At 31.5% G+C, this 27,824-nt stretch overlaps 1 protein-coding gene across 1 annotated transcript; it reads left to right on the top strand.

Moving 5' to 3' along the window:
- Window positions 1-4,504: 4,504 nt before the first annotated feature.
- On the top strand, window positions 4,505-7,310 carry LOC149558050 (putative pentatricopeptide repeat-containing protein At3g23330). Its single transcript, XM_089786084.1, has one exon. The coding sequence runs from the start codon at window positions 5,279-5,281 to the stop codon at window positions 5,684-5,686; it is 408 nt and encodes a 135-aa protein (XP_089642210.1). The 5' UTR covers window positions 4,505-5,278; the 3' UTR covers window positions 5,687-7,310.
- The last annotated feature ends 20,514 nt before the right edge of the window (window positions 7,311-27,824 follow it).

Here is a 27,824-nt window from a genome sequence, read left to right as displayed (position 1 = left end):
GCGTAGCAACACCTTACATCTTGTATCATCAAAACATGTGGTGGTATCATCGATATTCACTAGAAGGATCTCCCTTGTATGTTATCTTAGGAATATCTCGAAAGGGTGATTGTCTAACCTCATTACTATTAAATTGAACATTTAAAATCTCTTTTCCTTCCTTAGCAATAGTAGTAGAAGAGCTAGACACCATTACAACTATCTAGGGTTTGCAAAAATTTACACATCATAGCTCAGCACATGATAAATACCTTGAAGAATGTGATGATTGGTGGTGAGTAGTAGTTGAATCTAGTTCAAAAATATCTGAATCAATTCACTCAATTTACCCTATTCTCTTTGTGCTCACTTCGATCTTGAATGATTGCAAATGAGTTAAAGAGTAACCATATAACCCTTGAAACTTTAAAATAAATTCTACGTGCTTATACAACTATAAGCTCAGCTTTAATAGAATTTTTAACTCACTTGACTTACATGTAATTTATACCATGATCAGAAACACTATCACTTTTAATATCTTGGTATCAACTAAAATTCCATTCTTACTTGGTAGTAAAAAAATAACATCATGTTGGGTCGCAACATGAAAACTAACAAAACTTATAGATTTCTTTCAAGTTCTAACCAATACTTTTCATCTTACTTTATAAATATATGATCTTCTCAAAACATGAATTCTTGGAATTGATGTATAATATAACATTGAAATATCTATCACACACATACCTTTTGATTGCCTAGTTAGGGGTGGTGTGATCACCCAATTCATTGGACGAAGTGACTTCATCTAAACTTCATGTGCTACAATCTTTTCTATTTTTCCATCTCTTGTTCATTTGCACTTTTACTACTTCGACATCAACCTTCCCTTTACATTTATTCAATTCAATGCTTGGTGCTTTTGATATAGTTGGATAGTTTCTATATACATGGCCAGTCTTGAAACAACTAAAACATGTAGTTTGACCTAATCATCTACTATAATCACTTCTAAAATGTGTTCTAATGCCATTCTTAGGAATATGTCCATACTCTTGATAGTAATGACAACTATACCTTGTTTTGTAATCCTAATTGTAGACTTTTCATTATGTTGTCCCTTTGTCTTCTTATGTGATGTCCACTTGGTATTAGATTTGCATTCATATGCTCTATATCCATAATTTTGACAATTATAGCAATAACCTTCAAATATTTGTGTGCTTAAAGTCTTGGTCTTGCATTCATGTGCCAAATGTCCTTGCTTGTTGCACTTGTAGAAAACTCCTCTAAATTTCTACTTTGGTCCTTGATTAGTTGTCTTACTCCCATAGACATTAGTTGTGTGACCTAGCTTTCCACAATTATGAAAAGTGGGCTTATAGATCTTACCTTTGACATTTCTTTGTTCACCACTTTTAGATTATTCTCCTTCTTTAGTAAATTGGTATATCCCAATCTAGCTATATCATTGTTAGATCTAGAAGATCTCATCAATTTCTCAAAATAATTGATAGCTTCAACAAGTTTGTTGAAAATTTTAGAAAATTATTTTTCCTTTGTCAAATAATTTCTCAGTTGTTTATTCCACAACTTATGGGTAGCAATCTTAATGTCTTTTCCATTCAATTTATGATTGGCCAACATCAATTGATTCATTGTCTCCATTTGCATGTTAGCAATCCTTTGTAACTCTGATATCTTCTCTTCCAATCTGTTGGTCAATGTTCTTTTGTCATCTTCAATCATGACATTGTCTTCCTTAGCTTTCTTTTTCTATTCAAGTGTCTCACATAGGAGTATTGATGGTCCTTCTTGTTCCCTTTTCTATTTTTTTATCTCTTTAATTAGGGCACCACTCTTTTCCATCAAATCTACAACTACTTCATTAAACTCACTTGAGTTTCAACTTTTAAAAATTCCAATTGTGTCACTTTCTTTGTAATATATGTCATCTTGTTGAATGGCCATATCTTTCCTTCTCTACAATGAGTGCTTAAACTCATCTCTTTCTTCATTCTGCTGATGCAAAATATGTTGCATTTAAATCTTCTAATTTTCAATAACCAAGTTCCCAATTTGTAGACTTCCATCTTCAAGATATTTCCTCAAAGTTGCAAAGCTTTTATTTCTAGAGAATAGAGCCCTGATACCAATTATTGGAAATAAAAATGGGAAGTAAACTATGAGAGGGGGTGTGGGGTGGGTGTGAATTAGTAGTTCAAAACTTTAACCCATAAAATATTCACCATACATCCATCTCATCATTGCATGAAAACTGAAATAGGTAACTACACATGTTCATGCATAGCATCAAATAAATAACAGATATGACACAAGATATTTGTTTTCCCATAAACCCTCCAATGAGAAGGTAAAATTGGGGTGGGGATGAAAAACACAATTCTTCTCTATTGTAGCTATAAATTGTAGCCAATTATGGGTACAAAAGTTTGATCATAAACTACGATCTCTCTGGTGAAGGGATTTCCCTATTAAAGGCTTACAAGGAATATTATGTCTCACCCTATTAAAGGATTTTAAAGCCCTACTAGAAATGTGCTTGATTAAAGTACCTAAACTCACAATGAAATAAACATCGTGTTAAAGGATTTACAATGGCCTATTAAGACTACTTTGTTAAGATATTTTTACTGATTCTCTTATTAGAATATCTCAGCCTTAATCTTGCAATTGGCACTCTTTTGCTAGGTAAAAAATCACCTCTTTACATTTATCTTTGATCCTCCCAATCAAATATAACTTCTTTGTCCTTCAACTAGTCTATCTTGTTCTCCTCTAACTAATTTTGCAATACAATCCTTTCACCTCTCCTTAGTCACCTTGAATGCTCTACTCTTACCATTCACCCTACACTTCTTAGCTACACATGCACTATGTCTCTCTCTCTTCACATACATTTCTTTTAGGGTTTTCCTTCCTTAAGATGCCTTAGGTATCTTAAGGGCAAGTTAGAATCAACAATTGTGATTCACCCATTTTGTCACCTAATACATCCCTTTATCTAATTGGTTGCATGAACTACATAGGGATTCCCAATATGCCTTTGTATGTATCTTCTAAGATCATAAAATAATCCTTAAGTCAACACAAAAATGGTTTATATAGAAGTTTGTACCATACAAACAACTATGTGCAAAATTGTTTACTCATTACTTGAAGCCTTAGATGTTTGACATCCACTATATCTTTAATGTTGTAACTAAGCCTAAGCCTAAAACTAATTCAACATCAATTGATCACTTGACATCTAAATCACTCAGCACAAACTATCTACTCAAGACATATTGGTGCTTGGCACTTACTATATATTATACTTTGCATGCATTATTTGACATCTTATGCTTGGCATGAACTAAGTTCAATTTAGGTAATGACTTAAGTGTATTATCATACATATGTCAAAACTAATTTGAGATTAGTAGTGTGCTGCTATATCTAAGTAGTTGTAAGGGGTGCATTTATTTTTTTGTATCTGACACCCTAGATTTTGGTTTGACATATTGATCAATCATGTACCAAAAAAGGATTCCAATAGAACTAGTGAGTACAATGTATGGATACCCATGTATCTTGGTAGAATTATATCTTTTTATATGAACTCAAAAATTAGTTTTCATGCTAATACAAAAGGAGAAAGGGCCAAAGCTCATTTCTTCGTAATGAAGATTTTTGGTCATTAAAACTAGTGATTTCTTGGTTTTTGATAATCCAAAACTACTTGAGTATAAAGTTTATGGTGATCTCAGAAGTATTTGTGAGATGTTTGCATACTTCGTGATGAGATTGAAACCACTTCAAGATTGTCCTGGTTAGGGGTAAACCATAAAAATCAAAGTGATTATAATGCAAGGGAAACAATATAAATATTTGATAAATGATTATAAATGGGCATTTAATAAGGCATTAGGTCATAACTCATTGATTCTAGATTATGGAAGGATATCTAAAAATAGTCAACATAATTAATTTAAGTGGGGGTGTTAGAAGGTGTAAATCAATCACACCAATTGGTACAAAATTACAACCGACTAACTTCTCATTCAACCAACTACTAGTTGTGCATTTTAATGTTTGCCTTTGATATTAATGCATCTAACTTTGATCAATAGAGTAGTTAAAATTTATTATGTATTTCTCTAGAAATTTGATTAATTAGTAATACAATCAAAGATCTCTTTTATGGGTTTCTCCTCTCAACCTTATTTTTCAATAGACCTTACACTAATTATATCTAGATGGTTGATAAGGTGCAACAGGTAGTTGAGGAGATAAGGAAAGAAAAGCAAAAATTGCACTTTGGATATATAAAAATCCTTCTTAGTGAAAAAAAACAAATGTAGATTAAATTGCAATGCATCAGCAATAAATGGTTGCACTGATGAAGTAATAAAGTAATTGATTTGCTTATAGATGGATAAATTATTTTGTATGTACAAAATATTTATATTTAGCTGATAGGCTTTCCTTCTGGAGTTACCTCCAGTCAGAAATTGTCTCACGTCAAAAAAATAGCTGTCAAAAAATTACCTTATCTACATCCGTCGCTTCTCAAGAATGGTGCAAGAAGAAAGTTGGGTTGAGTGTGGTTTGTCAGAGGGAGAGTTTGATCAGAGAAGTAACCTATGGATTAGAGAGAGAAATTATTGAAATCTTTACAACCATTATTGAGATCTCCAGCTAAATGTCTCATGCTTGGAAAAATTGCCTAGAATTGACGCTCGCTGGAAAAAATTGCCTGAATGTGTAGTATATAGCACATAGTTCCAACAGCCTACCTATTTCTCTGATTATAGGTTCAATCTAAATTTCATTAGTAGTGGGTTTAGATATTAACCAAAAAATTAATTGCCAAGATTTGAAAAAACTGATAGCATGTAGAGTTTAAGCTTGAGAAACGCATTCTCCTAATGGGATTTCAATGGCTTTGGATTTTTGTGTCACCTAATTCCAATCCAAGATTAGAGTTTTGGATGAAATCAGAAGATTGTGTAAGTAGAAACAATTGAAAGAGGCATTTCATATTTTGCAGAGTCAGAACTACCATAATGTGGGCATATCTGCATATGTTTCTCTCTTGCAGGGTTGTGTAAATGTCAGAACCCTACTACAGGGGAAATTGGTTCATACCCATATTATTCAGTTTGGGATTCAATATGAGGGAACATTCTTTTGGAACAATTTGATCACCTTGTATGCGAAGTGAGGGAGTTTGGCTGATGGTCACAAAGTTTTGAACCAAATGCTCAATCCTTGAGTCATTTCATGGACTGCCATGATCACAGCTTATACCAGGTACGAACATGTTGACGATGCCTTGGCTCTTTTAAGACAAATGAGAAGGACATGTATAAAACCTGATCACTTAACCTTTTCTAGAATTCTTCCAGCATGTACAAATTATAATGTTTTGAAGGAGTTTCATGGAAAGATTGTTAACAACGGGTTTCAGTCAGATTTGTTTGTTGGAAATGCCTTGGTAGACATGTATGCAAAATGTGGGAATTTAGAGAATGCACGATATCTGTTTGACACAATGTCTCATCAAAATGTTGTATCGTGGAATGCCATGATTGTAGGTTATGTGCAAAATGGACACTTTGAGAAAGCTCTGAGACTCTTTGAGGAAATGCCTGAGCAAGATGATGTTTCATGGACGGTGATGATTGCGACATATGGGTAGAATGGAAATGTTGAACGGGCTTTGGAGTTTTTTAATTGGATGCCTGATAGAAGTTTTGTTTCATGGAATGCCATGATTACTGTGTATGCAAAGAATGGATTTTTGGATGAGGCTATGAAGTTGTTTGGAGTAATTCCAGGTCGAATTGTTGTAGCTTGGAATACTATGATTGTAGGGTATGCATAAAATGGGCAGTGGGAAGATGCCCTGAAGCTGTTTGAACAAATGCAACTAGAGAATGTGAAACCAAATGTAATGACATCTTCCAGTGTTCTCGCAGCTTGTGCCATCTTGATAGCTCTAGAGCGTGGTAAGGAAATACACGAACAGATAAACAAAAGTAGGTTTCAGTCTAATTTTTTTGTAGCAAGTGCCGTTGTACACATGTATGCGAAATGTGGAAGTATAGAAAATGCACGCAATGTGTTTGACAAAATGTGCAAAAAAGATGTGGTCTCCTAGATCGCAATGATTGAAGCATATGCAATGCATGGCTCTACAAGGGAGGCCCTTGTGCTTTTCAAATAGATGCAATCTTCTGGTACAAAACCAAATCAAATTACATTAGTTGGAGCCTTGTTTGCATGCTGCCATGCTAGTTTAATAGATGAAGGTTGGCATTTTTTTAATGGTATGCATCAATGCTACCATATTGTACCTATAATGGAGCACTACGGTTGCATGGTTGATCTTCTTGGTCATGCTGAGCAACTTGACGAGGCAGAAGATTTTATCAAGAGAATGCCAATAGAACCTAATGTTACCATATGGAGTTGTTTTCTTGGTGCCTGTAAAGCTCATAACAACGTAAAGCTTGGAGAGTGTGTGGCAGAACACCTTTTCAAGTTGGACCCTAAAAATGCCTCGCCATTTATACAGTTGGCAAATATCTATGCTACAACAGGGAGGTGGGATGGCATTCAGAAGGTGCAAAAAATGATGAATGAGAGATAGATAAAAAAGATGCCTAGATGTAGTTGGATTGAGGTTGACAATAAGATTCATTCTTTTTTCTTAGGGGACACTTCACAATCACAAACAAAAAACATACGGGGAATGTACAACAAACTGACTAGGGAAAAAAAATGCTTACTCCAAGACTTGAAATGGATACCATCTGGGAGCATAAGACTTGAATCCTTTACAAATTATAGATTAAAAATGGCAGTTGCATGGGTATTTAACTTATAATAGATTGGGGACCTAATCAACTCATTCGAACGATTAGGTGGCTCCAGTTTCTTTTCTATGTTGGGTTTATAAATCCTGTGCACTATTTGGTTGATACCTGTTGTTCCTACAGAAATAGCTCACCTCTGCATTGCTTGTCAGTCCAGTAGGTTTTTTGTGAGGTGATTCTCTTCAAAGGTGTGGCCACACATTCTCTGATCATTTTTTTACCATGTTTTCTTACATTGTTTCAGTTGCTTTGTTCGCATTTTCTTTGTGTTGGGGTATGAAGCTCAATAGTCACACGACTGTTTGTTGGCTTTCAAGTCTTATTATTCATAGAACTCTTTATAATGGCTGTGTGCATTCCATTTACTTTCTATTGAATCTTTGACTAATGGTAATTCCCTGCTTGAGTGTGGATGTTGGCAAGTTATGTCAAACCACAATAAAACATTGTGTCATTGTTTTGTCTTCTGAGTTTCCATTTTTCATTAATATCTTTGCTCATTTAATATTTACACTTTGTGTTTTAATTTTCTAATCATTTTCTCATTAATGCACAGGGGCCTCTTATATGAATTCCATGGGTCCAAGTTTATTTAAGTCATTTTGTAAAATAGTTCGCACTACCTATGCTTCAGCATTGTGACTATCCTACAAACACATTTTCCTTTGAAGTTGTTCTACTCTAGATTTTGAACACCAAAGTACTGGACTATGCTAAGTCTCATACAAAGCTTCAACAGCATATGCTTCTCCCCTAACAATCTTATTGAGTTTTTAAATAGGCCATACTAGTTGTATTTGAGTTCAATTCAGTTTGTGAGACATCTGGTTGAGAGATTTTGGGATTATAGAATGACATCATCTCATTTATTGCAATCACACAATGTGAGTCTATGTAAAGACAAACACTCAGCAGTAGTGTGATGAGGTTTGCAAGGATAAAAACATTCAAGCTAGAACATCTAACAATCAGCCCCCTTCCTTTGTAGTTTGATTGATGTCCAATACCCTATTTCAAAGATCTTTTTCAAGTGTTCTAAGATAGCAATGATGGTGAAAAATCCAAACCTTCACTTTTTTTGTTTGATTCCCTCATATATAGTTTCTTCTTTTCCTTCCAATAATTTAAAATCACTTATTGTGAACTATACTTAATCAAATGTATGGGAAAATGTACCACAGTAGTTGAAAACTTTCAGGAGAAGTTAGGCTCCCTGCATTTGAACCCTTGTGGTATGCTTGTCTTTTAATCATCTCTTCAAGTACTGATTGTGTTGTGAAGACTGTAAAAATTAAAAATATGGTTAGACCTCTACTTCACCACCTTGTTATATATAGGCAGTGGCTATCCAGCTAGCTAAAGTCCAATCCATACAAAGTAGTTGCATTTTAGTTGGCTGGATAGCTGTCTCCTATTGCAATGTAAATGGAGTTTTGAATTATTTGTATGATCTTGCAAAACTATAAGTTTGTTTGGTTGGTTTGATATGACTTTCTATGAAAAAAGAATGTTCATATATGTTTAAGTTTGGTGCACATTAATCAAAACAATTAAATCACATGAAATTTCAAGTTTTTGTTTTGATGCTACAAATCATTGCACAAACTATAGAATTGCATGGAAATCTAATTTCTCCTTTAAATTTATAATGAGATTTTGATTTGAATATTTTATTATTTTTTGATGATTAAATTTGCAAAAAAAATACCTAAATCAGAAATAATTTAATGTAGAAACTTTCATAAATTAAGAGTTTAAGATTGAGATTATAAAGATATTTTAATGAATGAACAATCTTAAGCTATATCATTTCATAATAAACGGACCCCAAATAAAATTCAAGGACATTGTCACACAACATAAATTTTAATTTGGGCAATCTTTGACTATTTCGCTAACACTTGAAGCACTCAAAAGTTTTACATGACATATTCATACAACACAACAACGTATGAGTAAATAATATGGGCTTGAATACAATAATTATTCACTTACAACATGCTTTTTGTTCTATTATTTCTAGATAATTCCATTACTTAATAACTAAGTTTGTTTAAACATCATCAAGATCAAAAGTAAAACCATTGATAGAAATTATATGCTTCAACAAAATAGAATATAAATATTTATGTTATTTTTATAGCTTATATGTATGTATGTATGTATGTATATGTATATATATATATTATGTATGTATGTATGTATGTATGTATATGTATATATATATATATATATATATATATATATATATATATATATATATATATATATATATATATATATATATATATATATATATATATATATATGTATGTATGTATATACATATATATACATATACATATCTACATATACATGAATATTCTTATGTACATATACATGTATATGTACATATGTGTGTGTGTATATATATATATATATATATATATATATATATATAATTTGTTAAGAAGTAGCTTCAAATAGTTATAAGTTTTTAGATATGACAATTGTGGTGCAGAGGACCAAGCAAGAAAGGGATCATGTATTAAAATAAAGTGTTGTTTTGTGATTTTGTGAACAAAAGATAACATACAACTATAAAATTAGTGATGGTTGATGTTAATGAACTCTAATGAGTTGATGCATTTAGTTGTCTCTACACTTGTGAGGTGCATTTATTTAAAAAATTAAAATAGATTTTTACAAAGCAAGGGAGAACATACTCAATGAAATAGGAAAATAAAAGGTCTTCCCATAACCTTATATCATTGTCTCTACTCAAAAGATATAGGCGATCTAGGCATTATTGACCCACATACCTAGAATACATTTCTTATTACAACATACATTGTTAGGGCATTATATGGAAAAGGTCCTTGCAAATGTTTAGTTCGACACCATATCTAATCTACTACAACCAAATCATCTCAGGTTGAATTATTTGGAAGGATAAACTCTTTGATACTCCATTTTTAAAACCCATGGGTTTACCCCCTTCACTTCTATTTGGTTTCCTTGTCAAATAACTTCTAGTAGGTTGTATTGTTTTCATAAAAGCTTGAGTCAATATTATTTGATTACAATTCATTGTTCTATAATATTTAAAGTTGGTGTGAAAAAGATTTGAGATGTAGTATCCAACACATTCTCAACAATTTTAATAAAGTAATGGGGCTAGTGCCTCAAGTAGTAAAGTGTATCATTTGTGTTCTTTCTATTCAGGAAGAAAACTCCTATGTAATTCTATGGTAATATAGACATTACCTATTTTGTTCCATAATATGAAATGCATTTCCAAAAAAATTATTGCTTTGGTAAGTTTTGTTTGTTTTCTTTATTGATATCTAGCTATAGTCCACTATAGGGTTGTAGATAATTAATCAAGTTGTAGAACCATAATTGCATGTCTAACAATGCTCTACATTCAAAGAATTTCAATGTACTTCCAACTAAGTGAGATAGACTTGAGTTTTTGACATTTCTTGTAGAGTATTGCACAAATGATCTACTTTACAATTATTGGCTGCTCTAGACTTTTCAAACTCATTTTTTGATGCAAACATGTCATACAATTCTTCGTGTTTTTATGATGCATAATTTTATTTCTATATTTTGTAAGAAGATATGGGTCAGAGTGAGGATGCGACTTTGGAAAATGACACCTCATGGAAGGGCAGTGAGGATGCAAGTAAGTCAAAGAGGAAGAATAATCGCTACAAAGCTATAGCCAACTATGCAAATGTTCCTTTTGTTGATGATGCACACAATAGTCAGAGCATGTAGTAGCTTTGCCATTGTGTTCTTAAATTCATACAACCCTAGGGGACTCAACATCCCCTGCTCTGGAGGTGTACACTGCCCAAATTTTGGTCCTCTCATTCTTCACATTCTCCCATGGGTTTAAGTAAACATGCATGATTTTCTAAAATTCTCTAAGCTATCATTATGCAAGCTCATTGGTAGGCTCTTTGATAAATTTGCTTGATCATTGATAATGACTAGGTTTCCACAAGTTGTATTAAACATTAGTTTTGCATTTTTTTGATAAGTTTTTATAGGTTTTTCTTATTGGCTCGCTTACTTATTTTAGAAGCCATGTGGGTGTGTTCTCACATTACTTGCCTTTTTTGTAGAGTCAATCTAATACCCATTGAATTATGAGTTCTATTTGGAAATGTTGACTCTTTTGCTGAGCAAAAATTTGTCACCATTGTAGATCATGAAAATGATGAATCTTTGGTCACAGTTAATTATGAATCTTCTCAAGTTGTTAAGGTTATAGAGTGGACGAGAGCTCAAAGGCTAAGGATCTGAGAGGAAACAAAAAGATGTAGTGATCGCATTCAGTGGGGCATTCTTTGGTTTGTGTACGCAAAGATCTGGAGAAGCTAATTGAATGGCACATCGCTATGCCCTGCAGATTACTTTCAATTTGTATCAGAGTTGCAATTATGTTGGAATGCACCATTCAAGGTCACAGGAAGTTTCTTCAAGCTTGAAGGTTGAGACGATGGATCAGGACATGATATAGGGTACCGTATGTAGAAGTTTCAGATGAGATCTAAGTGCTAAGGTAGAATTGCAAGTATGAATCCTTCAACTATTTTGAGGTCTTTTTTTGAAAGCCTTGCTTCTCATTTGCCTCAACCTTTGTAGCGATTATTCTTCCTCTTTGACTTACTTGCATCCTCACTGTCCTTCAATGAGGTGTCATTTTCCAAAGTTGCATCCTCACTCTGACCCATATCTTCTCAAAATATATAGAAATAAAATTATGCATCATAACAACACAAGAATTACATGCTATTTTTTCTTCAAAAAAAGAGTTCGAATAGTCCAGAGTAGCAAATAACTATAAAGCAGATCATCTGTGCAATACTCTATAAGAAATGCTAAAAACTCAACGTAGTCTCACTTAGTTGAAAGTAACTTGATATTCTTTGAATTTAGAGCATTGTTAGATATGCAATTATGGTTCTACACCTTGCTTAATCCTCTACAACCTTGTTCAACATTCTTTTTTCAAAAAATTTGCACGATAAACAAAAAATGTGAGGCTATACATTGACATATTTGTGATAGAAACTTGTATGTGGATGAAACCTATCCAGACTTCAAGGCTATTAGAAATACATTAATGCCAATAGTTCATTAAGCTTTTATTTTATAATTATTAGTATTTCTTCAAATGGAATAAATGGTACTATCTTTGAACTCTTCAAATCTATTGTGCATGGGCTTAGTTTTTAATGTTTTGCAACGTTATGTGATCAATTTTGGTATGCATTGATTGGTTTTTGTATTGATCTTTTGTTACTTATTAATTTTTCATTTTTACATTTAAAATATTTTGTCAAACTAAGAGAATGAGCTCTACACTCACTTTTAAAGTATTGATTGTTAAATTACTTTGTTTCTTCAATTCATGAAAAATATTCACTCATGAATTATAACTTTTGATTTGTAATCAGGAATAAAATCAAAATTTTCCATGTATTTCAGTACAGTTGTTTTTTAGAACCTATAAAAGCCACAAACTCTATTTGATGCTACTATTTAGTAGATTACTTTCTATAATTTTATCATGCAAAAGTTTAATTATAATTTAAAATTAAATACCTATCGGCGTACCTCTTGCACCTCTTTTTGGTGCAAGTGCTAGTTCATAATTCATACCAAACGACACTTGACTGCAAAGAAGGTGTTGTACTTAGTATAATTTTGCATATATAGTCTGCGTGAAATAGATGAATCACAATGAGGATACATGGAAAACGAAGGAAATATTAAAGGATTGTAAGGAACACAAATCTATATATCATTAGACTTCACTTCAACCAAAAGATGTTTATGCAATTATTTAAAGGCCTAATTTTTCTAGTGAAGAGGGAATATTTTTTAATCAGACATATCTACACCATAGTAGACTAATTTATTTTAAATTATATTTAATGGACTACATTAACTAGCTAAATGCTAACATAGGTTGATATGAATATGTACAACTACCTATTTGATATACTTAAACTTTTCAAGGACATATGAAGAAGCCCTTCTTTGTGCATATTCACTATTGCAAAGCTCCCATTTTGGTGAATATATGTAGTATGATAAGAGGAAGGGGATTTCAACAAGGATGAATTTATGGTAGTGAAAGAGGCTAGGAAAACCAATAGAGGCCCTTTTCCTATTTCAGATGTGGTGAAGAACATAGAGCCTTTGAATGCTCAAATTATAACATGCCAGAAATAAATCAAGGAAGATAGGCTAGAGTGAACCTAGTCTAGACAGAAGAGGAGGAAAAATAAGTTTTACCAAATGTGGGAGAAACCCTCATGATGAGAAGATAAATGATCATTCCATAAAAAGATGAAGTTCTTGCAAAGAACTTTGATGATTCATGGTTCGGGACCAACATCTTCAGAATGAGATTCACTTCTAGTCTAAAAGTATCTAAAGATATTATTGACGGAAGTAGTTGTGATAACATGGTATCTAGAGAAATAGTATATAAATTGAGTTTATAATGTGAAAAGCATCCTTGTCCTTACCATATTGCATTGTTTAAGAAAGGAAATGAAGTAATTGTTGATAAAAGATGTTTAGTTAAATTTACCAAATGTGGGGAAATTTTATAATGATGAAATATGGTGTGATGTTATCCCTATGGATGTTTGTCATATATTTTCATGAGACCATGGCAGTATGATAGGAAGGTCCTACAATATGGGGAGAAAATGCTTACACATTTTGGAGAGATGGCTCTAAGGTGGTTCTATTACCACTTAAATATGAAAAGAAGAATGAGACCATGTTGTCTACAAAAGAAGTTCTCAATGAAATGAAAGTAATCAGATGTTATTATGCATAGTACTAATAAGAGGAGAAAAACAAGAAAACTTGATGCCATCTGAGGCAATAAAGGTGTTGGAGGAGTTTGTTGATGTTGTTCCTGATCAACTACTTCATGATCTCCCACCAAAAAGAGATAGTCAACATCATATTGATCTTATTCCTAAAGAAACTCTATCTAATCAAGAAACCCATTGGTTGAATCCAACACAACATGCAGAGTTGAATAAACACGTGAGAGAATTAGAGAAAAAGGTTTTAGTTAGAGATAGCACGAGGCCATGTGTAGTACCTACATTGTTGACTCCAAAGAAGGATGGCACATGGAAGATGTGTACTGATAGCAGAGAAATTAATAAGATTACTATTAAGTACCCATTTTCTATTCCTCAGATAGAGGACATGGTGGATGAATTGGTGGGAGCTAAGTACTTCAACAAGATTGATCTCCAAAGTGGATACCACCAGATCCACATTCGAGAGGGAGATGTATGGAAGACAACATTTAAGACAAGAGATAGTTTGTATGAATGGAAGGTTATGCCTTTTGGGCTCTCTAATGCACCTAACATATTTATGTGGTTGATGAATATTGTACTATGACCTTACATTGGTAAGGTTGTTTTAGTTTATTTTGATGATATTATGATCTATAATAGAAGCATGGAAGACCACATACATCACCTAAGGATAATCTTGAGTGTATTAATGAAGGAGAAACTCCTTGCAAACATGAATAATTGTACATCCCTATAAACTAGTTTGACCTTTCTAGGATTTATCATTTCTCAAGTTGATGTACAAATGGATCGAGAAAACGTAAAACAAATTCTAGAATGGCCTAGCCTTTCTAGTTTAATAGGAGCACAAATTTTTCATGGGTTGGAAACTTTTTGCTGAAAGTTTATCTGAAATTTTACTATTATTTTAGCACCCATAATAGACTATACCGAAGGAAGGGAATTGACATGGACAACAAATGTTACGGAGAGTTTTAAATTCTCCAAGAAAAGTTTTTGACAAAGTTTTTGAAGTAGACTATGTGCCTCACATGTTGGGATAGGAATTATTCTTAGCCAAATGAGTAAGCCTATAGGCTTCTTTAGTGATAAATTGAATGAAGTGAGAAAGAATTGTTCTATCTATGCTTAAGATTTTTATGTAATTGTTCAAGCATTAAGACACTAGAGGCACTATCTAGTCCCACATGAGTTTGTGCTCTTTACTGATCATATTGCTCTAAAATATCTCAACACACAAAATAACTTGAATAGTCAACATGTCAAGCGAGTGGGTATCTTTCTTATAGGGATATATTTTTGTTCTGAAATGTACATTTGGGAAAACAAAATTAGGTTGTTGATGCCCTAAGCAGGTGTGTTACACTATTCACCACAATGGAAACTGAAGTGACTAGTTTTGATGCTATTAAGGCCTTGTATGAAACTGATGATAATTTATACGAAATTTTAGAATAGCTAAAGAATTCATCTTCTAGCAAGTTGAATCATGTGAAAGATGACTATTATATGCAGGATGGTTACATCTTAAAAGGTAAACAACTATCTGTACTAGGCAAATCTATATAGGGAAACATTATCAAGGAATTTCACAATGGTGGACTAGCTGGACACTTTGGAAAGGACAAAATAGTAAACTTGGTTGAAGATAAGTCTTATTGACGCAACTATTAGTGTAAATCCTATGCTAATACTTGAACCCTAACACTAATTATAATAATAGCTTATAAGTATTAAATTATTGATGGGGGTAAATGTGATAATATAGTATCTAGAGAAATAGTAGATAAATTGAGTTTATAATGTGAAAAGCATCCTTGTCCTTACCATATTGCATGATTTAAGAAAGGAAATGAAGTAATTGTTGATAAAAGATGTTTAGTCAAATTTACCAATGTGTGAAAAAATTATAAAGATGAAATAGGGTGCAACGTTATCCCTATGGATGCCTGTCATATATTGTTGGCAAGACCATGGCAATATGATAGGAAGGTCCTACATTATGGGGAGAAAATGCTTACACATTTTGGAGGGATGGCTCTAAGGTGGTTCTATTGCCACTTAAGTATGAAAAGAAGAATGAGACCATGTTGTCCACAAAAGAAGTTCTCAATGAAATGAAAGTAATAGGATGTTTTTATGCATAGTACTAATAAGAGGATAAAAACAAGAAAACTTGATGCCATCTAAGGCAATAAAGGTGTTGGAGGAGTTTATTGATGTTGCTCCTGATCAACTACCTGATGATCTCCCACCAAAAAGAGATAGTTAACTTCATATTGATCTTATTCCTAAAGAAACTCTATCTAATCAAGAAACTCATTGGTTGAATCCAACACAACATGTAGAGTTTAATAAACAAGTGAGAGAATTGGAGAAAAAGGTTCTAGTTAGAGATAGCATGAGCCCATGTGTAATACCTGCATTGTTGACTCCAAAGAAGGATGACACATGGAGGATGCGTACTAATAGTAGAGCAGTTAATAAGATTATTGTTAAGTACCCATTTCCTATTCCTTAAATAGAGGACATGGTGGATGAATTAGTGGGAGCTAAGTACTTCAACAAGATTGATCTCCGATGTGGATACCACCAGATCCACATTTGAGAGCGAGATGTATGGAAGACAACATTTAAGACAACAGATAGGTTGTATGAATGGATGGCTATTCCTTTTGGAGTCTCTAATGCACCTAGCACATTTAACTATGACCTTACATTGGTAAGTTTTGTTTAGTTTATTTTGATGATATTATGATCTATAATAGAAGCATGGAAGACCACATAGAACATCTAAGGATCATCTTGAGTGTATTAAGGAAGGAGAAGCTCTTTGCAAACTTGAATAATTGTACATCCCTGTAAACTAGTTTGACCTTTCTAGGATTTATCATTTCTCAAGTTGATGTTCAAATGGACCAAGAAAAGGTAAAAAAAATTCTAGAATGGCGTAGCCTTTCTAGTTTAATAGGAGTACAAATTTTTTATGGGTTGGAAACTTTTTGTTGAAAGTTTATTTGAAATTTTAGTACTATTTTAGCACCCATAATAGACTATACCAAAGGAAGGAATTCACATGGACAACAAATGTTATGGAGAGTTTTAAATTCTTGAAGAAAAGTTTTTGACAAAGTATTTGAAGTAGAGTGTGCCTCACATGTTGGGATAGGCACTATTCTAAGCCAAATGAGTAAGCCTATAGCCTTCTTTACCGATAAATTGAATGAAGTGAGAAAGAATTGTTCTACCTATGATTAAGATTTTTATGTAATTGTTCAAGCATTAAGACACTGGAGGAACTATCTAGTCCCACATGAGTTTGTGCTCTTTACTAATCATATTGCTCTAAAATATCTCAAGACACAAAAGAACTTGAATAGTCAACATGTCAAGTGGGTATCTTTCATATAGGGATATATTTTTGTTCTGAAATGTAAGTTTGGGAAAACAAAATCAAGTTGTTGATTCCCTAAGCAGGCATGTTACACTACTAACCACAATGGAAACTGAAGTCATTGGTCTCGATGCTATTAAGGCCTTGTATGAAACTGATGACAATTTCTTGGAAATTTTAGAATAGCTATGGGATTCATCTTCTAGCAAGTTGAATCATGTGAAAGATGACTATTTTATGTAGGATGGTTACCTCTTAAAAGGTAAACAACTATGTATACTAGGCAGATCTATACAGGGAAACATTATCAAGGAATTTCACAATGGTGGACTAGTTGGACACTTTGGAAAGGACAAAATAGTAAACTTGGTTGACGATAAGTCTTATTGACCCAAGATAAAGAGGTATATCACTAAATATGAGCAGGACATTTATGTTTCAAAGGCTTCTGATATCCATCTATTATTCTTGACTTTCTATATGTAACTATAGGAATTTGAATGAACTCTTCAATTGTCAATAAATTTTTATTATATTTTTAATCAATTGTAACTCTTAGCATATGAAGAGTTTCTTTTTTGTTTACACGGCATATTCTCTTGTTGGGATTTGTTGCTACCATTGTATAAGCCTCTCGCCATAATAAAATATGCCAAGAGTAATCCTTCTCGAGGCACCTATTTTCATAATAAAATATGTTGAGAGTAATCCTTCTTGAGGCACCTATTTTCATGTAATTAATTTAGTCGAGATGCTTTCTATAGTGGCAGCAATCTTCAATTTAAACATTTTCAATTTTGAAAAAAAAATTGATGTTCATGTTTAAGCTGAGAGGTTTTCTACAGTGGCAACAATCTTCAATGTAAATATTTTCCATTTTGAAAAAAAAAATTGACGTTCATTTACACGTTAGAAAAGAAAAATAAGAATAGACTAAAATATAATTAAAATCATGAAATTAGAGAAAGAAAAACTCTATAACAACACCAGTACTCCCAATGCAAAGCCCTCATATTCTTTCCTTCTAGTCACCCTCTGGTGGACAGGTTGTGCTCATTTATGTCAAATTTGATTCCTTCCGCTCTCATCTGCTGAATCGACCAGAGCAATGGCTGTTAGAAGGAAAGGGCTCCACCAGCATTTGCACACCTTTGGAATCGGCTGCACCACATTGCAGTCAGAACAACACCCAAAAACATGAAATAAAGGCCAAGCAATTGATATATTTTGTTTTGGATGTTCTCGTGCCTCCTTTCCTTCTGTTCGATCCATCAGTTTATGACAAGTTCTTCCTTTTTCCAAAGCTTAAGCCTCATTCTCAGGGGCACGCTTTCTTCGATCTGCTTCAGAGGATGATATGCCATGCTTTATGTTCTGTTTTCTTCATCTACAAAAGATCTTTACCCTAAAAAGAATTTTTTTTGCTTTGATTTAGAACTTCAATCTTTGCCAAAAATATAGAATTAGGGTTTGGTTCAAGGCGAGTGCCTCATTTGGTCAGGGAAGGTGTGAGGCATTACAGGTTTTCACTTTCAATGGTGGGCTCCTCAATCGGCAGATGTTTCCTGCAAGATTCACAAATGTTACAGATGGATTTTCGAGCCGTATGGATAAGTAGAGGAAATTGGAATGAAAATAGGCTATGATCAACAATAATGATTAGAAGGGAAAAACATAAAATTAAGAATTGGCACACAATTGAGCCAAGAAATCTCTAGCATTATTCTTATAGATTGTGGAAACATGTAGCATGAATGGTAGATTATTCAATGAGAGTATATATAAAAACAAACACAATAGTTTAATCATAAAAATTTTATGTTCATTTTACAATATTTACTAAATTTATATTAATTCTTTTGATATTAGATATCTCTTGGCTTATTTTATAAAAAAAAATTGAATTAAATTTTTAGGTATGTTACTCTTAATCCAAATAAAAAAGACTTTAGAAATGAAAATAGGTGGTTTGACAAGGATTACTATTAGCATATTTAATGCTAATAGGCATTCTACAATGGCAGAATGGGGGAGTGAGATGCTGTGAGCATGGTAATGTTAACTTTTATTCTTCTAAGTTAAAATTTGACAACCATTTAGATATCAACAGTTTAAATCTTATTATAGATAGAATATAGTTTTAAAATAATTTGATAAATACAACATAAAATAACTATTTAAATTATAATATTTAGATATATAAATGATACTTTAAAAAAAAGCTTAGTTAGTAAAATCTTGAGATAAAGGAAATATAAATAATTAGACGTAGTAAATTAAATTATAATCATTTTGTAGTGGATATCTATTGGCATTTCTTCAGATAGATTTATTTAAGATATCTATTCTAGTTTATATATATAAGTACATATAAGATAGTTATGAATTAGTGATATAACTTTTCCTCCTTCTTAAGATCTACATTAGAATGTGTTATATTAATTAGATTCACTAATTCTTATAAGTTATTTTTTCATTATTATTTATTCCATAAATTCAATGCTTAATAAAATATGATTTCCATACACCCATTTGTTGTCAACAAATACACTATAGTTTATTGTTTCTTTCCTTTGTTTTCAATGATTTTGTGCCTCGTCATTTTCTCATTCAATTTTCCCTTCTTATCCTTATGTCCAGGAAAGGTGACATATATTTTTGTCTTTACTAGATGTGGTTCTTCATTTCATATGGTTATAATTTAGAAATAGAATTATTATTTTATTTATATTTATAATTATAGTTAATCATAAATGTTATCTCCTAATTCAAATTATAAGTCTATATATTAAACTTAACTCTTGAATCCTAGTCGTAACCATAATAATAACCTTGATATAAAATAGTCGGCATCCTAACCATAATACTTGAACTTGGATCATAATAAGAATTGATATAAAGTTATTTTCAGGGTTTGGAATAGAGTTTAAATTATGGTCATAATTTAGAGATAGAATTATGGCTTGATTTATATTTATGATTATAGTTGATCCTAAATACTTTCCCTTAATCCAAACTATTAGTGTAAATCCTATGCCTAATACTTGAACCCTAACTCTAATTATAATAATAGCTTATAAGTATTAAATTATCATACTCTTAATCATGATTGTTTAACCCTAATTCTAAATGAACAACTCTAAATATTACATCCTAACCTAAACTACTTAAATTCCAAACACTAATTGTGAATGCTAAACTACAATTGCAAAATACTAATCTATAGTAATTGTATAAGTGAAAAGCTAACCTTTAATAGTAAACTGTATTCTCTTAATTGTGGTCCTAATGTAAAAATTAATTGAGACCATAACAATTATAATGATCTATAAACCAATACCCTAAGACTAATAATAGTAGCTCTAAATAGTAAACCCCAATCTTGAATGCTAAACCTTAATTTCTAAACACTAAACATAAATATTAAATACTAAACCCTAAAGCTTGACTTAAACAATAATCCTAAATACTAAATTCTAGCTACAAAAAGAAAAATCTAAACACTAATTATAAATCCTAACCCTACTTATAATCTAAAATTGAATACTTGAATAATAATTCTAAAACTTACATGGTAAATTATAAACCCTACCCTAGTAAGGGATAATATTAGGGTTTAACATTTCAGCTTAGGGTTCAATATTTTGTATTAGGGTTAGGTTTTACTATTTAAAACAAATTTTGACTTATAGATAGAGATGTGATTATAATTTATCATTGACAACTATGGTTTAGCATGAAAGAGTTATTGTTTTTCATTTACAATTATCATTTACTATTTATTATTATTGTTTATTGTTTAGCTAAGGATCTAATATTTAGTATTTAATAAGTTGAAAGGTATCTAATTTCAAAAGAATTAATATAAATTTAGTAAATATTGTAAAATGAACATAAAAACTTCATGATTAAACTATTGTATTTGTTTTTTATATACTATGTCTTGAATAGTCTACCATTCATGCTACATGTTTCCACAATCTATAAGAATAATGCTAAAGATTTCTTGACTCAATTGTGTGCCAATTTTATATTTTATATTTTTCCCTTCTAATAATTTATTGTTGATCATAGCCTATTTAAATATAATAAGTAGGTTTTATCCATATTTTTTAGTAGATGGAAAAATAGTTTTCATAAATAAATATGCTTATAGCTTTTTTTGTTTTTTTATTTGGCAATTATCACAAGTCATGCCACTAATTTGTTATGGGATAGATTCAATGAATGCAAATGTTTTTAGCACACCTTTGACACAATTACATTTTCTATTTAAATACGAGGTTAATCATTTTGATTGGGTTATAATGCTTCTTGATTTATTTCCTCACATGTTCAATATTGTTTTATTTTGCCTATAGTAAATATTTATGTATTATCATGGTGATATATGTGCAAAAACTACATCCACTTCACAATTGTATGGCATTGGAATTCTAATGTAATATTTTTTTCTACAAAAAAAAAATCTACTAAAATATACTATACATTTAAAATTTTGTGTAGCTTTGAGCCATAGAAGTCATATCTTGGAGTCATATTTTCTTTTTCTATTTTATATTAAATATGTACATGTAATTTTAGATGTACTTTAATAAATGTTTTAAAGGTTTCAAATCAAATTGTACAAATGACTATGAAATCTAAAAACTAATTGACATTTTATAATTTTGATTTCTTCCTCAAAACATGGAATTTTTTATATTTTTTCGTTCAAAATTAGCATTGAAATTATTTTGACTTGACCATTAATATTTCCTATTTTAGAAATAATGTTAGAAGAGAACCCACCTTTATTAAAGTTGAACAAAACATTTAACTTTAAATAGATATTGATGCAGGAGCATCCAGAGGTATAAGGGCAATCATATGTCACCCAAAAAAAAAAATACTTAGACTCTGTTTCTATTTCATGTGTTTTCATTTCTGGATACCCATTTGGGTCAAATAAAGGTTCCAACTCTCACAGTTCCACTATCAGTGTTCTAGGATAGAGTATTTGAACACCTTGGGTACATGTAAATGCCAAAAAATAAGGAGTATATAATTGGGCCATCATTTTGGTAAACTAGAAGGTGTAAATTGGCCAAATGAATGTAATTGTAATTTAGAGCATTCCAAAAAAAGAATCAAGTCAAAAGGCCCCACGGTTTGAAAGTTATTGCAGTTTTTCAAGTTTTGGAGACCTCCTAAGAATGCTTCAAAGTCAAGTTAGGGGCATTAAATGACCTCAAAAAGGGCCAAAATATGGGGGACGAGTGAAGCTAGTCCATAGGGCTATATAGCACTTCGAGAGCTTTCCAAAAATGTAAACAGTTCATCAATCGGAGCTACTGTTCAAAAGTTATGCCTCTAGATTCATGTCAAATTCTAAGGAAGCTTCTGGAACCTTTTATTTGGTCAGTGGATGCCTACTAGCACTTTCTAGAATGTATTCCTAGTCCTTAACCCTCCAGGGTCTATTTAAGGAGTTTTTTGGCATTGTAAAAGGTAGTTCGGAGTGGACTTTGAGAGGAGGTACTAAAAGGAGAAATTATCTCCAGATTTATGCTATTGTAAGCCCTTAGGGCATGTTTGGAAGTCTATTTTCTCTGTACTGAATGTACTAGTTTATTTTCACAGTTAATACAATTTCCCTTTTCCTGTTGTGTCCATTCTGTGCTTGGGTAGTGTCTCCATCAAATATTCATAAAAACTAAATGTTGCTAATGATTCATTGATGATTTGACTAGAATTCAATTGATTATAAGAAAAAATACATTCCCACTTAGATTACAAGGCTTATATCAAGGCTTCAATTTTTTTTTTCTTCCTTATTCATCATGAAAATTAGTCTTAAACATTGTTGTATAGTGTGGTAGTGAATTTCTATCTCTACTTCGTTTCCTTCTATATCTCATATATTTAATCTAATCCTCTTTGTTCAATTAACTATATGTGTCCCTCACCCCCCTATATATGCACCTTCTTATACTTGTATCTATCAATCTCCTCACTATCACTAACATATACCTAACACATTTTCTATTGAAATATTGGTCATGAAGCCTATCTCTATCATACACATATTCTCTCTCTCTCTCTCTCTCTCTCTCTCTCTCTCTCTCTCTCTCTCTGTGTGTGTGTGTGTGTGTGTGTGTGTGTCCCATCTCTAATTATATATTAGTTATCTCCATCAACTCCTTTCTTTAGCACTCTTATCCCTCTATCTCTATCTTCTCATATCAACAACTTTCTAGGGTTTAATTTAGTTTATTTTTACTTTGATGATTTGCAATCTATTTAAAGGTAAAAATAAAATACTAGGTTCAAAGTTAACATCAATTATTTATTTAACCAAATATATTAATGATAGGATTTTATTGGGTTTAATATTAATTTTTAAAAGTGTCATACTTTGATTTAATCTACCATTTTACCTCTTCTTACATCTCTCTTTTAATTCTCTATCATTCCCATTATACCCATCTCTCTTGTTTTCTACAACTATTTCTCCCATTTCTCTCCCTCTCTCTACTCTTTTTGCATCTCCCTCTCTATCTATATCTCAATATCTATTTCATCCACTCCATATCTTTCTCCATGTCAACTACTCTAGATTTTATTATATATTTATCTCTTCTTATCTCCCTCTCACTTCCTCCATTATCTGTTACTATAGTTATCATTCTCAATCTCAATATCCTTATTTCTTTTTCTTCATCCCTACTCTTTATCCCTTCCCCTTTCCCTTAGAATTGCCCTATATCTATAACTCTCCTTTTGTATGTATTGAGTTATTTCACTACTATTTATCTCTCATTTATCTCCCAAATTGCCTATCCCCCTCTTTTTGTATATCTCTAATTACCTATCCAAATTTTTATTTCAAGCTCTCTTTCTAAATAGCTATCTAAGTAAGTTTTTATTGATATTAATGACATTTTATTTTTCTCCCTAGACTTTGGTAAACGTATACCAAATCCACTTCCAATGGCTATGAGGAAAGGGTAAGAATTTCTTCATTTTTTACATTTGAGAATTGGATTAGATCTCTAAACGACTTAGAAGGGAATACAAAACTTGATGAGTAAAACTTGATGGAGGAAAATTATGAATAATTAAAAATGAGAATAAATATAAATGGAGTCGGGATTTGGACAAACAACAAACACTTGGATAGGGAATGTAGGGTATGAGAATCAATGATTTATAAAATGTGATTTGAACTTTTAGGAATGATACAAATAAGCTAGAGATAATAGTAAAATTATATTAAAACAATCTTGCATAATAATTTAAAACTAAATACAATTGTATATAGATATACAAATTTTACTTTAGTATACATTAAAAAATACTTCTCTCAAAATTCTTTTAAAAACCTCTTGATTATAATTACTCTATATGAATAATATTGTTGTATGAACTTCTATATAATTTTTCAAAAACATAATTCAATTCTTTTTATAAATTAAAATACAAAAAATCTCATTATCACCTATAAAATGTTTATTATAAATTAACATGTGAAAAGGAGAGTATCCCTCAAAAAATATAATATAGAATTTACTTATCTATAATAATTATTTCACACTATAATTACTTTTCTAAATTTGTGTGGATCATTTTGGTCTCATTTTCATAAAATTTTGACAATTTTATACTCTTCTTTTTTCAATGATTCAAAATAATTAATTTTAGAACATTTTTTTTAATATAAGAGTAAAAAGATAAATTAGTCAAACATTTTAGTCTTATATTCAAATATAATATAAATAAAGTTTAGATTTAAATAAATATTATATTGCATATTATAATTATAAATATTATGAATAACATTTCAATCTTATATTCAAATAAAACATAAATAAAGATTATATTGCATATTATAGTTTTAAATATTATGAATAACTAATTATTTAAAACAAATTATATTAAGTATTAGAGTCGAAAATCAAGTCTGTATCATTCCCGCATTTCATTCACTAAGAAATAAAGGCGTACTAAATTCTTCTCTAACCAACAAAAAAATAAATCTACACATTTAGAACCTCTTTCCATGTAATATAAGTTCAATGTCCAAATCGTTGTATAAGTAAAAAGTCAACACTATTTTCGCAAAACCAATTCCAAACTCAATCGATTTAGAAAAGATTACTTACTACTGGTATACTAAAACTGATACTGCCTACTGCAAATTAAGATTCTCCATTCAAATACACATACTCTTAACTTATGGAGATTGGAAATTCGGAATCAGTTCATACCATTGCAAATTACTGAAAACAGTTCATGTTTTTCATTTTAATAAAGCCGATACTAAGCTTTATGATTTGGGATTATTAAAGTCAAATTGATACTAGGAGATTTGATTTCTTCCTTTCCAAAACATAGCCAAAATTCATCTAAATTTTTATAAGGATTTGTTATTTTAAATTAAATATCTACATCAATACCAAATACCTTGAATCCTAAACTAACTATCAAAGTTATATAGATTTGGACTCCACCAAATGTACTCAAATAAAACCCATCTCTCCTTTATACATAGTCGATGTAATTGAGTGCTGATATAACTGGCACCAAAACTAATAAATTCCCAAAATTGATTTTGCCATGCTTCAAATCTTGTTTGACAAATTGACATCATTCACTGGAAAACGTAGAAAATAAAATTTAAAATGGTTCTTCTACTAAACCTAATATCAATACCATGCAAATCGGTCCAACTACAGAATAACATCTGAACCAAACTGTGAACGAGTTTCGCAAAATAAATTGATAGGAATCAAATGCGATTTCAATTAAAACAGATCTGACACATAAAATGAATCAATTTGAATTACAAATTTGCAACTATGAGCAATCTAGAATGGACTTGAAACAAAATCAAAATGAATATAAACAAATATGAACTATATTAACCCTTTCCTTCAAAATGTTCAATGTTCTTACCTGTACAGTCAGAGGAACAAAGTGAAATTTACATTAATCAATCCTTTCGATTCTATTTATAATTTATTTGGGTAGTTACATATGATGTCTCTTCAAATTCCACTATCTATGTTATCATTCTTTAATTTTCACTTTTTAAATAATCATCATACGAAGTTTCAATTCCAAAAGGCCACTTGAAGAGTAGATTGTGTAAGAGACTGTTGTTATGTGGATTCTGCAACATTAAGAGTCAAAATAAATTTCAAAAAAAAAAAAAGTCCATATTTAATAATTCTAATTACATTTCTTAGTGGTACTCCTAAAATTCACCTACTCTTGCTTCTTTCTCTGCCTATGCTCTTCCATTTTTTCTGAAACTCTATGAAAAGAATATATCAACTAACAATAGAAAGGTGAATTTCACAGTTCATCAACATTTTTAAATTTAACTATAGACCTCTTATAATCTTTCTCTAAATACTCATCATTAATAAGGTACCTTTATGTTGAGACCTATAATATATACCAAATAGTTATGATAGGATTTCATGAAAATTTTAATTTGGTTATATTTTAGTTACAAGTATTTAGAATCAACAACAAGTTTCAAATTAAGAGTTAAATTGTTACTATCATATTTTAAATAATGAAATTATAAAGTATGATATGAGAAATTGCACATTAACTGAGTTTCACGATTTTCCAATTAGTTTCACCAAATTTTGGTCCGTCACAAATTTAGGGTCCTTTATGTGACTAGAGAGCTTCTCGGCTAAAAAAATCATTCCCACTTAGATTACAAGGACCCATTTAACCTAAAATAAGAACATCAAGTGAATGTAAATTTAATAGTTCATGTACTAATGAATCTTATGTGTTTGGAGGGTGTAGTGGGTTTTTTGCCAAAGACAAATAATCTTTCTTGGAGAGGAAATTCTAACCTTCGAGATGAGATTTCAGATCCTTTAGTGTGAGCCTACCTAAGGTGAGTTGTCTTTCTCCTTTTTGGCTAAAAAGATCATTTAAATTTATCTAATCATGAAAATAATATTAGTATATTGTGATCAATGTATGGATTATTTATGATATACTTGGTGGAATTCGGAGAATCTGGAGAAGTGCTAGCTGTGGGCTGGGCTAGGGTTCTTCCCCTAGCCTATTCTTGTTGGTTGATCTTTACTATTTTTCCTGTTCTATTTGGATTGCTAGCTGTTGGACATAGTTTGCGTGGGTGTTTTGGAAATCATCTGTAGTCAATTTTGGATTGGGGTTTTTATTGTTTGCATGGAAAGGCCTAGGATTTCTTCTATGTTGGTGAGAACAGATGGTTCTTCTCCACCTATACATGCAATGTGATCTGAATCATTTTATTCAGGGGAGAGCTCCAAGTTGGAAAAAGTTAATGGTTGTTTTTCGCGTAGCCATGATCGCCCTGTTCTGGTTATTCCTCCAATGACTATAATGGAGGACATTGAATATTGGACCAAGCATGCTTTGATATGCTAATTTCTTGGAATCCAGATTTCCCTATCCGCTCTTGAGGCTTGGATCCGCTGCTCATGGCAGGTGGAAGGCAATATGGAGATTATGTTGGCAAGAAATAGTTGCTTTTTTGTTGTATTCTCTTGCATGTCTGATCGTGATCATGTTTTTGAAGGAGGCCCTTATTTCTAGAACCATGTGGGGTTATTTGTCAAACCCTAGCATTCAGGATTTAATTCTGCTAAGGATCTCCCTTCAACAGTGCTAGTTTGGGTTTGCTTGCCTCGCCTTCCCTTGGAATTTTGGCGT

This window comes from Cupressus sempervirens, chromosome 5 (genome assembly GCF_028749045.1).
Source record: "Cupressus sempervirens isolate cs-2001-9-10 chromosome 5, ASM2874904v1, whole genome shotgun sequence".
NCBI lineage: Eukaryota > Viridiplantae > Streptophyta > Pinopsida > Cupressales > Cupressaceae > Cupressus > Cupressus sempervirens.
The sequence above is the reverse complement of the archived record's forward strand: the minus strand, read 5'-3'. Positions and strand labels throughout refer to the sequence as shown.